This window comes from Astatotilapia calliptera, chromosome 22, assembly GCF_900246225.1.
Source record: "Astatotilapia calliptera chromosome 22, fAstCal1.2, whole genome shotgun sequence".
NCBI classification, from domain to species: Eukaryota; Metazoa; Chordata; class Actinopteri; order Cichliformes; family Cichlidae; genus Astatotilapia; species Astatotilapia calliptera.
In genome coordinates, this window is record NC_039322.1 from 17,002,838 (window position 1) to 17,018,951 (window position 16,114).

Consider the following 16,114-nt stretch of genomic DNA (forward strand, 5'->3'; position numbering starts at 1 on the left):
TCTGTACAAAGCCCGGCCCGGGTTTGCTGTCTGGTGACAGATTACATCCTTCGACTTATTCACACGCATTTATCCGTGTGTTTTGTTGTTTTTGGCTTTTTTTTTTAACACACATTTCCACAATTAAACACACACACGCCACTGACTTGTCGTCTCCCTCCCCACCTTCCCCTATTCCCTGTAAGACCTAAACATCACTGTACATGAACATACACACAGTCTGTTACACATCATCCACACCTTTGTCAAGCACACACTCTGTCCCACCGACACACAACCCCCCTAATTGTTACACACACATGCACACACACATACAGAGTACTTTTAGTAAATAACTCTTTTTACAGGTCTGTCTTACTCATGCCTTGCACTAATGATGTTCATGAATATATCTTGTCATGATTTCAGCCAGTGTGATATATAAATATATATATATATATATATAAATATATAAATATAAATATATAAATAATATACTGTAAATAAGGTGTTGCAGTGTAGTCTACCTTTTTCAATTTACCAGTGACAGGACTAATGCTTGCTAGGGAGTTGTCTAGATAATCATAAAAAAGTGTACAGTTAGCAGGAAGGGGAAAAAAAACAGCTACAATCTGGGTTTGGAGTTTTGTTGCTGTTCCTTTCTTTCTTTGTCTTTTTTTTTTTTTTTTTTTACACATATAAATGGTTAAATTATAATCAGTGGTGGTCTTTATAAATGTATCTAGTGTTTATTAACAACAACAAAAAAATGAAATTGCATTTATTTAGTCATCTGTCTTGTATATTTCTGTCATAAAAAATATATCCAAACATGTTTTGTTTTTTTGTTTTTTAAGATTATCTCTTTACTTTACACTTCTCCATTTTTTTCTTGTCTATGCCTTGTCCAGAACTATTCCTCCTCCTACTCCTCCCTGTAAGTAGACGTGAGCTTTCAGAGGCACAGGTTGTAAAACTCCAGAGGAGTCGGACACCACGCTGCACAGTTTTTGAGCTTTCCTCTGTCTGTCCTACTACATCTCGCTAACATTGTGACGATAATTGTAGGAACAGTAAAACAACTATCAGCTGGCACAATGGCGGTTTATGAATAGATGATTTAACACATAAGGATGCAAATTGTAATTTTTTTTTAATTTTTTTTGTTTTGCAGTGAACACTTATTTGCAGCCAGAAACATTTAAATGCAAGCATTTTACAGTACTGTTATGTAATGACCAAATAAATACTGAAATAAATTTGATCATTTATTATTGTAATCAGGCGGTGTGCATGTGTGTGCGTGCCTTTATTACCTCTGGGCCTCAATAGCTTTTTTTATTTTATTTTTTTTACTTTTTGTCTACTACTCTATATGTTTGTTTTGTCCTCTGGAGGTTATGACCCACACTTTTACTTCCCTCATACTCATCATGAAACTGATGAAAGCTTCTAATCATCATCAATCCTGAACTTTAACCTTTTTTTTATTGTTGTTGTTTGGGTGAGCATACTTAAGACATTTCCACATGTTCACTGATATGATGTGAAAATATTTTTAAGGGTCTATAAATATATTTCTAAATGGTGTTGCTATTAATTTCAGTAATTTTTCAGTATAGTCTTGGAAGTCACCTGTGCCTGACTGAAAGTATGGATCCGCTTTTTTTTTCCGCTCCCACCACGTTTGACCTTGAAATTTTGCTATAAATGGTTGCATTTTGTGACCTCTCCTCTTTGAATTGTTGTGGAGTTGGCCTATCCCATGAAGGTCCCCTAGCGGAGGAAAATGGGCCTACAGCGAGAAATTGAAAATAAGGATGAGCGCCATGTCTGATCCTCCGTTTGTGGAATAGAGCGGACGGCGCAGCGAATATTCCCCGGGCTGGCGGTCCCTTCGGGTTTCGGTGGGAATCATGGCCGACAGCGCTGGGATTCAGCAAGGTTCGCCGGCCATCGGAGCCGCGGGCCTGGTTCCGGCCGCTCCTGGAGCCGGAGGCACGGAGGGCTCAGGCGCCGCTAGAGGATCCGCACGTATCGCCGTGAAGAAGGCACAACTACGCTCCTCGCCTCGGCCCAAGAAACTGGAAAAACTCGGAGTGTATTCATCCTGCAAAGTATGCCACATCTGCAAAAGCAGGGCTTTAAAGCGGGGTAGTTTTCGGGGCTCATACTTAAAGTGTGCTGCATTTCCTGGGCTTGGTTGCAATAGTTTTCAAAATGCAAGCACAGCAAAGGAAGCCATTGCCGCACTTGAGTTTCTTGTGTTTTTTCTTTTGCATGCATGAACCAGTTACTAAAGAGGTAATACTAAAAAAATAAAATCCTGACACATTAAGTGTTTTGGAGGGGCTTTTTTTACATCTGGACTTTTCAGCAGGGGCCTTGCAGCTGCAGCCTGTTACAGTGTTACTGCTTCTGTCAAGGTGGGGGGTTGGTGAACGTAAACATTGGCTTGACGCTGGTTTTGGGAGTAGCTGGCTGTGTGCACAAGGTCTGGATACGCGTGTGTGTTTGTGTGCGTGTGTGTGGTCGTGCACGAGACCGTCATAGCAGGGGGGGTAAACAGAGAGGAGTTTATTGGGCTTATGCAGCGTATGATCCGCAGAGAGGGACGGGGTCTTTGTTTTGACAGGGTGACAGCTGCTGGCGGGGGCGGAGTTTGTTGTTGTTTCAGGGCGCATGCTCAGAACAGCACCTTCAGCTGATCATGTCCCCGCCCCCTGTTACTGTAGAAAGTCGGGCATAACATCTCTCGTTTAACCTGAGAGAGCCTGGAAAAGCTTTTAAGATATTTATGTAATAAAAAAGCAAAACTTAACAAGATGAATGGTTTTCCTTAATTGTTCTATGTAATCTGCCCCCATTTATTGCTCATTTGCTGCTTTTAATATCGTCTTTGTGCCTGCTTGTACTCATTTAACCTCTATTTATCGCAGGCTGAAGGAGCCTGTAAGTGTAATGGCTGGAAAAGTCAGAACCCCCCTCCTACACCTCCTCAAACAGAGCAGCAGTCCAACGCAGTCAACCTCCAGGAGCCCTGTCGGAGCTGCTCTCACACTTTGGGTAAGTCGGCATGCCCACCAGAGAAGCTGCATCAGAAAATAATACCAAGAAGGGTAAGCTAGATGAATTTCATTGGCTTATTTCTTCTTTCCAGGTGATCATGTGACCCATCTAGAAAATGTTTCAGAGGAGGAAATGAACAGGCTTCTTGGCATTGTTCTGGATGTGGAGTATCTGTACACGTGCATTCACAAAGAGGAGGATGCTGACACTAAACAAGTCTACTTTTCCCTCTTCAAAGTAATTTTATTGCTTTACACTCGATTTGAAGCAAGGTAGAGTTTTCAGATCTCGCTCGCTTTAAACAAACGCCATCTTTTTCCATTGTCAGCTGCTGAGGAAGTCCATCCTACAGATGGGTAAACCAATGTTAGAAGCACAGGAGAGTCCGCCGTTTGAAAAGCCCAGCATCGAGCAGGTAGAGAAATAAGTCTCCACTGCACAGACTCTTTCATCCTCTGATCTTTATCTTACTTTTGATATATTTGTTCTTTCTTTTACTCCACGTTTCTGAAATAGGGGGTGAACAATTTTGTCCAGTACAAATTCAGCCACCTGCCATCTAAAGAACGCCAAACCATTATGGAGCTGGCTAAGATGTTTCTCAACCAGATCAACTACTGGCAGTTGGAAACGCCCTCTCAAAGACGCCAAAGGGTGCCCAATGACGACGCAGCTGGATACAAAGTCAACTACACTAGGTAGCAGAGTAGACAGATATCTTGTGCCTGCCTTTCCTGCACCAGTACAGTTACAAGCTGTAAGATAATTATGGGATATGCTTGTTCCAGATGGCTCTGCTACTGCAATGTTCCTCAGTTCTGTGACAGCCTGCCCCGCTACGAGACCACTCAGATCTTTGGGCGGACGCTTTTGCGTTCTGTCTTCACTGTGATGAGGAAACAGCTGCTGGAGCAGGCCAGACAGGAGAAGGACAAGCTCCCTCCTGAGAAACGCACACTCATTCTTACACACTTTCCCAAGTAAGAGATACAGAAGGCTCACATGCAGTTAGCCACACAGGCCTTCAAGTAGCTACACTCTGGGATGTGCTTCACATCCTCAGTATGAAACCAGACCGTAGCCACTTATGTAAAGTTGACTGCTTGTTTTAATATAGTTAAGTAGTTGTTGTGATTTCTCTGCTCAGGTTCTTGTCAATGCTGGAGGAGGAGGTTTACAGTCATAACTCTCCAATCTGGAGCCAAGACTTCTTGGCAGGGGCAGCGGGAGGGCAGATTCCTATCCACACAGGTGACACGCCCTCCCACACACCCTCGCCGAAACGCCTCTCAAGATGACACTTGTTTTTTTATGAAAAGGTTAAAGCCTATGACTGAATAAATTCAATTTCCTCTGTGGGTTTTTTTTTTTTTTTTTTGTGTAGTTATAAGTGCTGCTTCAGTGGCCAGGCCGCTGTACTACAGCACCAGTCCCGTGTCAGTGGACCCGTCCACCTGCGGCAGTGTCAGTCCTGCCAGGAAGGCAGCTTCTGTACTGGAGCCAAACCCAGGTATTGCTGACAAGCCTGTTATTACTCACGAGGTTTCAGTTAAGCCAACTTATTGCGTAACAGTACAACAACAAAAAGTGTGGACCTGAGTAAAGTCAGCCTTGTTTTACACATTTAAAAGTGGAACGGTTTCTACTTTACAGCGAAATGACTCAAGTCAGCCGTCCTTTAAGATCGTTTCTAGTTTTGGAGATTTTTATGCTTTTAGTGTAACCCTGTTTTAAATGCTGCCTCTAAGATCTGTCATCACATGAAGGTGAAGTAAACCCCAGAGCTGCTTCTAACAAACAAAGTACATATAGGTTTAAAATGAAGACTGAAGATAGTAGACTTCAGATGTCCGTCACTTGTTTACCAACCATACCAACAGTACCACATCACCCCAACAGAGCACTTTGCTCTCAGACTGCAGATTAACTTGTGGGTCCTAGGATATTTAAAAGTAGAATGGGAGGCAGAGGCTTCAGCTTTCAAACATCTCATTCTGTAGAACCAGTTTCCAGGATTTCTGTCTCCACCTGCTTTCTTCTTTTTCCCTCTAACGCCAGTAACAACAGATGGCTGCCTCTCCCACAGCCTGGTTCTGTTGGAGCTTTCTTCCTGCTAAAAGGGAGTTTTTCTATCCCACTGTTGCCAAGTGCTTGCTCAGAGGGGGTCGTCTGATTGTTGGGGTTTTTTCTCTAATATTGTTTTTACCTTACAACATAAAGCCCCTTGAGTAATGAGAGCTTTCCTCTGTGTACACTCCCCAGCTGGAGAAAAGCGTAAACCTTCTGAGCCCCTTTCCCATGAGGAAAACAAGAGACCCAGGGTGGTTGGTGACATCCCCATGGACCTCATCAATGAAGTCATGGCGACTATCGCTGATCCTGCTGCCATTCCAGAGGTAACCCATTATTGTTTAGTCACAGCATGGAGCCCAATTAGTTGGAAGTGAATTTAATCTTCATATGATAAGTATGATAAGTAGTAATTTGGGCTAAAATTCTATCATTTCTATAATTATAGCCCACTTATAAGCTGTTTGTCAGAAACTGTATCCGAGTGCTTGTGAGGCCTGATGATTTCCACTTCCTCTTCTTGTATAACGCTCCCTGTTATGTTATCTTTGCCATGTCGAAAACTTAATTGCGAGCTTCATATGAAATCTGAGCCAATCACTGCGGCGCGGTGTCATCTATGAGTGGGATAAGATAACGGCCCTTTTTACACTGTTGCTGTATGTGACAAAAAGTAAAAGTGAGAAGACACACCAGCGCATATCACTCCAGCTTCTGATACACAGCTGTTTTCTTGAAACCTTTCTGTCAGTCAAGACGTCTCACATCTGTAAATCAAGTGAAGATAAACGGAAATGGCCCGTGCTCTCTTCTTCAGTTGTTTTGGGGTTACTCCTAGTTTATTTTGAAACTGGCATCACCTGCGATGCTTTTCAATCTGACTCAAGTCTTGGATTTTTAAGAGAAATAAGAAGGCACTGCAGATTTGCAAAGGGCAGTTATGTAATCTTCACAGATACCATCCAGACCCACAGCCTCTATCAGATTTTCCAGGCTGACACTTTATAACAAGAGTAAAAAGAATTAAAGTCATTAGATAATTGTAAATCTTCTCATCCTTCCAGCCTAATCATTTTCCTGTCAGTGTCAGATCTCATGGTAATTGGTCTTAATCTCCTTCCAAGCTGCCATAATGTGTCTGTATAGCACTTCATTTATTTTTTTTAGTCGTAGGTTAATTGTCCCTGCACAAAATGTTCAAGTCCTCTGCACATCACAGCAAATTTTGGACCATGATTTATTTGATACCTTCCTGTCTGTGCAGACTAGCCTGCTATCAGCTCACTCTGCACGTGACGAAGCCGCCCGCCTGGAGGAGCGCAGGGGCGTGATTGAATTCCACGTCATTGGGAACTCCCTAAACCAGAAGCCCAACAAGAGGATCTTGATGTGGCTCGTCGGCCTTCAGAACGTGTTCTCCCATCAGCTTCCCCGCATGCCCAAGGAGTACATCACGCGGCTGGTGTTCGATCCGTGAGTGTAACTCTGCCTCATCGTCCCACCTTAAGTTCAGAGGGTTATAGAGAAGCAGATTCCCTCTGTAAAATTCATCTTTTTTTCTGGTAGGAAACACAAAACGCTGTCCCTGATCAAGGACGGGAGAGTGATCGGAGGGATCTGTTTCCGGATGTTTCCATCGCAAGGCTTCACAGAGATTGTCTTCTGTGCCGTCACCTCCAATGAGCAGGTCAAGGTGAGAGCGTGCCCAGCTTTATTTCTCAGCTTGGTGGGTATTCAGTGATATCTGGATGGCCGGCTCTAACCCTTTCCTGGTCTGACTGTGTGGTTGCAGGGTTATGGAACACATTTGATGAACCACCTGAAAGAATATCACATAAAGCATGAAATCCTCAATTTTCTCACTTACGCTGATGAATACGCCATTGGGTACTTTAAGAAACAGGTAACATTAATAACGGCCATTAGTAACAATAATATAATAAATAGAGGCAGTGCGTGGCAGCTCCAGGATAAATTATTACTTCCTCCTTATCAGGGTTTCTCAAAAGACATAAAGGTTCCCAAGTCCAAGTATGTGGGCTACATCAAGGATTATGAAGGAGCCACACTCATGGGCTGTGAGCTCAACCCCAGCATCCCCTACACAGAGTTCTCTGTCATCATCAAGAAGCAGAAAGAGGTGTGTGGGTGACTTTTAAATGAACTCTTTAATATTTTATTGATCTAAATGCTTCTTTCTGTCCCCTCAACTAAGATTTTTTTCTCATTTGTTGCCTTCAGATAATCAAGAAGCTGATTGAGAGGAAACAGGCTCAGATCAGAAAAGTCTATCCAGGGCTGTCCTGTTTTAAGGATGGAGTCCGGCAGATTCCCATTGAGAGCATTCCTGGCATACGTATGTTATTCTTTTTCAGTGTTGGGTAACCTTGGCTTTTAAAAGTAGCTTGATACATTACAAGATTATTGGCATTAAAAAGTAATGATTGCCATTACAGCATTAATGCTGAGGAAAGTAGGCCACTTACCACATACATCCTGTGCAATTAAGCTGTCCAACTTATTGGTTATATTATCTACTGGGTTTTTATGGGCTTTATCGTACATCTACCTCTATAATCACCATCAACCTTGTTAATTTCCTCGGAGTGACAGGTTAGGCAGAACTAAAAGCTAATTAATCAAATACTTTTCGGATTTAAAGGCTGTTCTCTATGAAATCTGGATGGGTGGTTATTTTCCGTATGTATGGCTACCAGCCAAGGACTAGAGCAGGTTGCACGTGAATGCAAGAATTATGATGAATTTTTTTGAATTTGTTTTGTGGCAACAAGACAAGCAGTAATTGCAATGTCACACAAGAAAAACAGTGGTTGGAGACTGCAGGGCAACCAAAATTATTGCACTCAGCTCGCTATGTGCCTGCCTTTGAAGTGGTTGCTTTGAAGAAGGGAACCAGATTGTAAACCACTTCCAGTCAGCTAACATCTCTATAGAAACATTGGTGTGTCAGGACAGTGAGAAATCAGCAATAAGACTGAGTCAGCATCATGTCTGCTATTGCAAAGACTGACTGCAAGTTGTTTAGAGTCTATCTTTTTTCCAATTAAATGGGAATTCGTTGCAGACTTTTGCCAGGTTTAGAGTGCAACACGCTCAACCTCTGCGTAACTAATTGGTCATCCAACTACTTCCAAAAAAAATTCTGCACAATCATTCGCCAGCCAGCATTTTTTTGTGGTTACACGGAAGTTGCTGACCTATTCTTCCTCTAGTGACTAGAGAATGACTCCATTCTGGTGTATGAGTGTAATATTAGTTTATTTATATCAACAGGTGAAACTGGCTGGAAGCCTGTGGGCAAAGGGTAAGATGCTCCACTAATGATTTGGCTAATGTATTCACATTATATATTTGATCATTTTTGTCAACAATGATACAGTCAGACATTGTCTCTGGCCTTCATTTATGACAAAAATTTGCAGGCAATAATAACACGCATGCACATCTGGAAATAGCACTTCGCTAGCCTCAGTTTTATATCGTTTTTTCTACCATTTTTCACTCTTCAGGAAAGAACTGAAAGACCCCGATCAACTGTATAGCACTCTGAAAACTATCCTCCAACATGTGAAGGTGAGGGATAGACACGTATAATGGGGTCTACATCTGACACACACATACACAGACAAACAGTTTTCTTAAAGGACTGCTTTATGTGTTTTAGAGTCACCAGAATGCCTGGCCTTTTATGGAGCCTGTGAAAAAAACAGAAGCACCTGGGTACTACCAAGTCATACGCTTCCCCATGGGTACGTGTGTTAACAAGCACAGTTGTCTTAAAGGGGAGGAGATGAGTTACAGTTTGTGTATTACTAATTGTCTGCACTAGTCATTGCATAGTTGTACATTGTTTTGCGGTACGACAGCAGATCATTTCTAATTAAAGTCCACATCTTTTACTGTTGTTATTCAGCTGGCATTAAAGCATGAACTAAGTGGGGTTTATTTGTTAAATGCTATACTCATCCAACCACTGAAAGGTATCATAATTGAAATTTCACATTTTTACAGACCTCAAGACAATGAGCGAGCGTCTAAAGAGCCGGTACTACACGACACGGAAGCTTTTTATGGCCGACATGCAGCGAATTTTCACAAACTGTCGTGAATACAACCCTCCAGAGAGCGAGTACTACAAGTGTGCGAACCTACTGGAGAAGTTCTTCTACACTAAGATCAAAGAGGCGGGCCTAATTGAGAAGTAAACCAGAGGAAGAGATTTGTCTTCACCTGCACAAGGATGAGGGTGTCCTGGGACAATGAACTATTGTTTTAGACAATGCAAAAGACAAGCAAAGCAAAGGACACGACTACTGATTCTGGAGTAGATAGGTTTCAGAAACATATCTTAATGTAAAAGGTGCAAACGGGTCTTGGATGAACACTTTTGTAATGTTTGATGCTTGCTGGCCTAGACCATAAATCAGTAGCTTAGAATACCCTGAAAGATGGGTCACAAGGGGAAGGCCTCATTTAAGAACTGTAAGACTGTTTCCGTTTCCAGACAAAAGCATTGTAGTTTTTGTATTTGACCATGTGTCTCAGAGGCCCATGGAAAGAAAAGAAGAGCAGTAGTAAAACATTAAGCAGAGCAGGTGTTGTTTGTGTGCTGAAAGCACTGTATCATGACAGCTGATCAGAGATTAACCACCCATCTTACTTAATCTTTGTTTTCATACTGCCTTTTCTGTGTCTGCCTCCTCCTCTCAGTTGACTCAGGTAGAGATGTCATGAGGAATTGCCGCATGCGCGGTAGATTAGTGTTACCTGTGAGAAAAGGGACTGAGAGTCCAAGTTTTCCTGTCTGTAAAACTCTACTCTTGTGAGCACGCATGACGTTAATGAAGTCAAAGTTTGTCTGTGAAGAGTTCATCCTGCCAAAAGAGGAATACATACTTTAAATTTGTACAGATTTTAATGCACTTATACCCCACTGTACATTTTAAATGTGTATATAACATATATTTTCTTTCCCAGAACTGAAAAAGGACAACAAAAAAAACCCCAATCTTTTGCTTTTATCGTGTCACGTAGGGCAATTTGACTATCAAAATGCACTTTTATTTTTCCAAGTATTAGTTAACATGAATGAGAGCATCTCCTTTCCTTTAGAATTTGTTTTACATAGAAATTACACTGTTGACTAAGGACTAATTTAATTATCTAGAGTATATTCTTATTTATGTGCTGTAATTTAGAAGAATGATACTTAAGGCAAGTTCTTAATTTATTATTTCTTATTTTTGTCCGGCAGATGGAGATTGATAACTTTATACTTTGGAGATAAACGAAAAGATTGTGCAATACTATGTACTTTTACTGTTTTGTAAAAAAAGGTGTTTGTACTTTTCAAGCTTTAGAAAAAAAAATACCTTTTGTAATGTCTGGAGAGATAATTTCATGCTTTCTACAGTGACATAGCATTAGCCTATTTTATAGACTGAATAAAACAGAAGTGAGGCTAATTGCGTGTGTGCACTTTTTCCTACACAAAGACCTTGCTAGCCTTAATTGGGTTCAGCTGCAAACACAGCTGAGCTTCTCAGGCCCAAAAAAACGAAACAGGGCTTTGATGAGAACCAGACTATAAATGGTTTGCATGGCCAGTGTTCCTTTGCAACTACACAACACTAAAACTGATGTCCAGACCTCATTGAGTTAAGCCCAAATTTGTTGTGTTCAGATATTAACCTGTCACAATGATGTGTAAACGCTTATATGAAGTTTATTATCATACAGTAGAAGAAACATAAGCAGAATTACAAACAAACTTCTTAAAGAATTCATAATAAACAATTTAAAATTGGGAAATGGCAAAATTAGGAAATCTGAGAAGGCTAATACTACATTCACCTAAAGACAAATAACAGAAATGAAAGCTTAAGAGACATAAACATAAAGAAATATATAAAAATCATCACAGTTGTTCTTTATCACAAAGAAATCTCACTGACAGTAATACAAGAAAAAAAAACTAAATTAAAAATCACTTCAAAGTCAGGCAACAACTTTCAGCGACACCCAACAAAAGACTCATTGTACTTTTCAAACGGCTGATGCACGCTCCTTGAATTCCTTGGATTCTGCACAGACCTCCTGCCAGGCTTCTGCTTGAAAATTGGAGAGCGGAGGAACTGCACATCTGTGAACTTATCTCCCCGCCGAAGTTTCCTATTGAGGAGAAATGTTGAGTTTTCTTGCAGTAACAAAGAAAATAAAAACACAGTAAACCACGTGCAGTAGAGAGCGTTTGTGAGCTTACGCGTGCAACGAGGGCTCCTTGTAGTTGACCGCCATGGTGCAGCGCCGCTTGCGGATAGGAACGGGGGTGGAGCATCGAGAATCAGATGAGCCTCCACAGGAAAATTTACGATAGGCTGCAGGGGACAGATTGGTCACATCACACAGACTCAAGCCCCGCCCTGCTGGCCTTACACCAAGCCCACCTGCAGGAACGTGAAGGAAAACGTGACCCGTGAGAAAGAGGAAAAAGGAAACGGTAAATTCACACGCATACACCAGTGCAACACAACAAAAAGGTGAATCAGCCAGCCCCTTGTGCTCAAAGATGTTGGCAACAAAAGGTTATTTATCAGAAAGAGAACACTTTCACAGTGATGTGTAAACTGGACATGCAGTTTTGGATTGAATCCTGTAACAGCTTACGTTTCTTGCATGATTTGAGCCTCTTTGGAGTTTGGTGGGGTAAAAGTGGTGGAGCTTCACCGGAGGAATCTCCAAAATTGGACAGGACATTGTCTATTCTCATCATCTCAGCTTCAATCAGAGGGCTGACAGGAAGCAAACAATCATTCTCCATTCCTTCTCCACGAGCCTCTGAAGCACCAGAACAAACAAACAAACACACACACACACACACACACACACACACACACACACACACACACAGTTTAATTACCATTTCATACTTTTTTGTTTATGTTTATTATGTTTTTTGTTTAATTCGTTTTTTAATGGCACAAATTAAACACCTACCTTGATAATTATCATGTTCTATCTTTACAGGGTCAGGGCTGTTAGAATAGCTAAAATCAGGTGACTGATCGAGGCGACCTGCTGCCTCTTCAGAGCCTGTAGTCTTGGGACTTGCCTCTTCATCTCTGAAGACTACAAAAAACAAAATTCAATAAAATACCAGAACGTCTTCAATTATCAAATGTTAAAGAAAAAAAGAGACCAACAACAAATAAAAAATTAAACAAAAGCTGAGATTAAAAACAAATCTAAATGCTTACCAGTGATCTCTGGTTTCGGAGGGATGTTTTCCGTCTTTCTGACTGCGCTGGAGAGCCGGCCTCTTCGAGTGGTGATGCCCTTGGTCTTGTTAGGGGAAGCTGGTCTCTGTCTGGTCTTGTGAGGAACATAAAGGCTGTCTTCTGATTCAGAAGATGGAGATGAAGAGCTGGATTCACTGTGCTTGGAAATCACAGGTGAAGTTTCAGCCTGGGCCTGTCCTGTTTCTTGAGCCTCCTCACTCAAGGGTGTAATTCGCTGATTATCCTCAGCCTTGGCCCTGAATGGCGTGATGTGGACGGTCTCTTCACAGTCAAAGTCAAATGTGTCATTAAATCCCAGTGAAGTGTTGAGTTTATTGCCCTGTGCTGGAGGTGCCGTTTTGGCCCGTGTGGCTGATCGGTCCCGACTCTTTGACCTGGTTCTGGGTTTGGTATTCTCCCATGGTTTCTTTAATGGGGCACGCTCTGGTTTGCGCCCTCTCTCGGGTTTTCTTGAAACCTGTTCTGGTTTGGAGGACAGCTGCTGTTGCTGTGTCTGCTTCCTGGCGACCTGTTGTCTGCTTTTTTTGGGTGGCACTGGTTCAGGAGTAGAGTGCTGTAACTCCTCAGCGAAACCTGGATCTGCCATCTCTTGTTCTTCTAATTTTTGCATTTGACTGAGATTTTCACTGTCACTGCGAATAGGACTTGGGATCCAAGACCCAAAGCCAGGAACTGGACCTTCCTCACCCAGAATCCTCTGTTCTTGCAAACGTTCAGACCTCCTCCTGTTTTTATCTGTACGCTGACGCCGCACTCCTACTGTAGATGGCAAGGTCACCTGTTTTTCACACTGAGGATCCCCATTCTTGTTAGAGAGCTGAGGGTCTATGAAGAAACAAACGAACACGCACACACACATTAAATAATTTCAATGTCTTGACTGTAGGATTAAGATAGATGCAAATGTCAGAAGAATAAGATTGAGACAATGTCCAAAGTTACTATATTAAAAGAAAGACCTCCAATAAGTAATATATTTGGTTAATAAGTTAACAGTCATGGATAATACATAACAAAAAATCTGGGATATTGAAGTATTTTTATGCATACCTGCACAAACTGGTGAAGATTCACAGATGATGTGGTCCAGGTTCTGGCTGGTCCGCTTTCTTCTGTAATTTAAGAGGAAGCAAATCTCAATATTTCACTCAGTTTAAGGCATATAACATTTTTTATGTAAGTCATTAAGTTTTAAAACCTTACCTAACTGAATGCATGTTGTGCTTGGCATCAGTAGAAGGTTTAGTCTAAACGAAGCAAATAAATAATTCATACATTTTCTTTTACATTCAAAGTGCAGTGTCTCAAAATAATTCATATGGTCTACTAATAACTTAGGACATTCCTAATTTAAAAAATAAAATAAAAAAAAATCTGACAGCTGACAGTGCGTACCTCTGAAGCATTCGCCTGCAGAGCCTCCTGTTCTTTCAGCTTTCTCTTGAGCAGAAGCAGGTGAAGGAAGAGTGCCTGCTGCTCTCTTTTCAGCTGCAGGATCACTGCATTAGCCTGCCTCACTTTCTCCTTTTCAGCTTGCAAGGCCACAGCCAGCGCCTTGTTGTTCACCTGCACACCCATCAGGATGGTGTGCGTGGAGGTACTTCCTGAGAAAAGAAAAACGGAATCCAGTAAATGTCAGCATCATTATCAGAATATTAACACACCGTCTCACAGTGTGGTATGCTGGCTGCTCAGCTGCTGACAAAAAAGCTCTACTGAAGGCCATTAACACAGCTGTAAACGACAGCTCTCAGCCTGGCCACAATCTGTTTGAGTTGCAGCCCTCAGGCAGACACTCATTAAAAACTTGGGTTTCACAGATTCTATTTCTATTACCACAATTAATTTATATTTACATTCTGTTTATTTATTATACTTATCCCCCATGCCAGAAATCTTCACCTGCAGATTGGAAATCAGCTGACCCAGGAGCTTTATGTTCCAACTACCTTTTTTTAAACAATCTTATAGTGTGTTTCAGTAACTTCATGGATTAATAAATGCAAGAATGTGGGTTTAACATGGATGCAGCAAACTGGAGAGGCATTCCCAATCTCGTTATTTCAATAACAACAAATTTTTTCTATTCTATTAGGTAACTTTATTGGGGGGTGGGCAGAATTGACAAAAGATTATTTACTTACCACTTGTTTTGTTCATCATCCTTGACCGGCCCCCGCTGGGGGCTGTGGCACTGGCCAGACGTTTGTTCCTCTTCTCCTTCATTTTCTCCTTGATGTCCTCCAGACTTTGCTGGAAGGACTTCTTCTGGGTCCGTTCTCTCACCATGACTCGGGATCGGTTATTACGGCGAAGTTCAGTGTGCAGTTCAAAAGCTTAACGCAGTAGCAAAACGGTATATCGGAGCAAAACAAACGAGGAAGCTAATGTGCGAGCTAGCCGTTAACGTTTGTCAACGCACTTTTCACTAACTGCAGTCTGGCATTGTATTCGAAAACAGCACCAAATGAAACCTACCGGAATAAATATTTAAATCACCAACACAATCCGTTTATATGATACCACTCGAGCAAAAAACACATTTAGCGCTTAAAATGAGGAAACAAAATAATAATTTTTTTAATCGCAGCCTCCGTCCTCCGAGAGTTGCCGTTCGAATTGAGAACTTCGACTGCTGATTGGTAAGAATTTCAGACGACGTCACTTCCTCCGCATGAAACGGCCGTCCGCTAGATGGCGCTAATGTATAATAGAAAACAAACCGCGTTTCCTCGCAGAGGAGACGTAATTTATTTAGTATTCATTATTCGTCTGCATATTCTGCTCCATTGAGACTAAACAGGAGACTACCGCACACAAGTACAATTATCTAATTATAATCCCTGCCGCTTCAAGCTGTCCCTTTTCACCCATATCATCCCTGTCAGCTGGAAACAAAGCAAAGAAAAAAAAACATCCACAACTGGGAAATAGAGCCATAGTAAACGTCTGTTTTTTCACAAGTAGGAATTAGATTAAAACCCATTAAGGATCAGGCTCATTCAACCAAAATGAGCATTTATAGCATAATTGACTGCTGAAGATAAGAGCATTCAGAGCTCAGTAGAGTGCTCAGCTGCATGTGGATGGAGCTGATAACTGTGTTCATCCTAAACCCTCTGGCAAGCAGTGTTTGAGTCATATTATTTTGAGTTTTTCCTGAAACTGCGGTGGCTTTTTCAGTGTACGATTGTACAGCAGCTAAGAAAGACAGTCAATGATTAGATCAATGTATTTTTTTTATTGAGCTAGCAGGTCTTTTGACAGTCTCTTCCAGTATACAGACTCCTGTCTTCTTCTCTGTGACATGAGGCCCATAATAAGTGCATACCTTTATGCACACTGTCTCTCTCTCACACACACATGCACACATAGAGATCTGCCTCTCTCACAGTCACCCTGCACCCATAAGTACCCATCATTAACCCAGGTTTTGCTCAATAAATGTTCCATAAATACTGGATTACTTGGTATTACATAGTCATGAGCTGATTTAATTTTCCAAGCCACACAGGGGATGTCTTGCTTGGCATGGGATGGGGAGGAAACCTGGACCTTTCTGGCATTGCACTGCAGCTAATTCATTTGGACCTTCTGCAAGTGAGGAGGATGCCAGCCAAGCAAACCGAGACTACAGCGAAGGTTTGGTAAGGTTTGGGTGTTGTCACTGTCACCCA

At 41.7% G+C, this 16,114-nt stretch overlaps 2 protein-coding genes across 3 annotated transcripts; one reads left to right on the top strand and one right to left on the bottom strand.

Moving 5' to 3' along the window:
* Positions 1-1,428: 1,428 nt before the first annotated feature.
* On the top strand, positions 1,429-10,604 carry kat2b (K(lysine) acetyltransferase 2B). Its single transcript, XM_026155669.1, has 18 exons — positions 1,429-2,096; positions 2,919-3,045; positions 3,140-3,285; positions 3,377-3,463; positions 3,565-3,746; positions 3,837-4,028; positions 4,196-4,299; positions 4,433-4,558; positions 5,311-5,444; positions 6,383-6,591; positions 6,685-6,811; positions 6,911-7,021; positions 7,115-7,258; positions 7,360-7,474; positions 8,413-8,443; positions 8,649-8,712; positions 8,804-8,888; positions 9,151-10,604. The coding sequence occupies exons 1-18, from the start codon at positions 1,896-1,898 to the stop codon at positions 9,342-9,344; spliced, it is 2,379 nt and encodes a 792-aa protein (XP_026011454.1). The 5' UTR covers positions 1,429-1,895; the 3' UTR covers positions 9,345-10,604.
* A 242-nt stretch (positions 10,605-10,846) lies between these two features.
* sgo1 (shugoshin 1) lies at positions 10,847-15,086 on the bottom strand. 2 transcript variants are annotated; one of them, XM_026155671.1, is made up of 9 exons: positions 14,582-15,086; positions 13,833-14,041; positions 13,641-13,684; positions 13,488-13,549; positions 12,396-13,262; positions 12,136-12,267; positions 11,806-11,976; positions 11,402-11,516; positions 10,847-11,310 (listed from the first exon to the last, which is right to left on the bottom strand). In XM_026155671.1, exons 1-9 carry the CDS (start codon positions 14,724-14,726, stop codon positions 11,151-11,153), a joined length of 1,905 nt encoding a protein of 634 aa, XP_026011456.1. In that variant the 5' UTR covers positions 14,727-15,086; the 3' UTR covers positions 10,847-11,150. The 2 variants fall into 2 exon arrangements, with proteins under 2 accessions (XP_026011456.1, XP_026011455.1); XM_026155670.1 differs by having other exon boundaries at positions 11,402-11,585.
* Between the last annotated feature and the right edge of the window lie 1,028 nt (positions 15,087-16,114).

What these genes read in the sequence shown, in the direction of transcription:
- kat2b (XM_026155669.1), top strand. Translation starts at nt 1,896, where the DNA reads ATGGCCGACAGCGCTGGGATTCAGCAAGGTTCGCCGGCCATCGGAGCC. An exon ending in TCTACTTTTCCCTCTTCAAA is followed by an intron (nt 3,286 to 3,376) that starts GTAATTTTATTG and finishes TTCCATTGTCAG; the next exon opens with CTGCTGAGGAAGTCCATCCT. An exon ending in TGAGAGCATTCCTGGCATAC is followed by an intron (nt 7,475 to 8,412) that starts GTATGTTATTCT and finishes TTATATCAACAG; the next exon opens with GTGAAACTGGCTGGAAGCCT.
- sgo1 (XM_026155670.1), bottom strand. Translation starts at nt 14,726, where the DNA reads ATGGTGAGAGAACGGACCCAGAAGAAGTCCTTCCAGCAAAGTCTGGAG. An exon ending in AGAACATGATAATTATCAAG is followed by an intron (nt 11,977 to 12,135) that starts GTAGGTGTTTAA and finishes CTGGTGCTTCAG; the next exon opens with AGGCTCGTGGAGAAGGAATG. An exon ending in GCTCAAATCATGCAAGAAAC is followed by an intron (nt 11,586 to 11,805) that starts GTAAGCTGTTAC and finishes ACGTTCCTGCAG; the next exon opens with GTGGGCTTGGTGTAAGGCCA.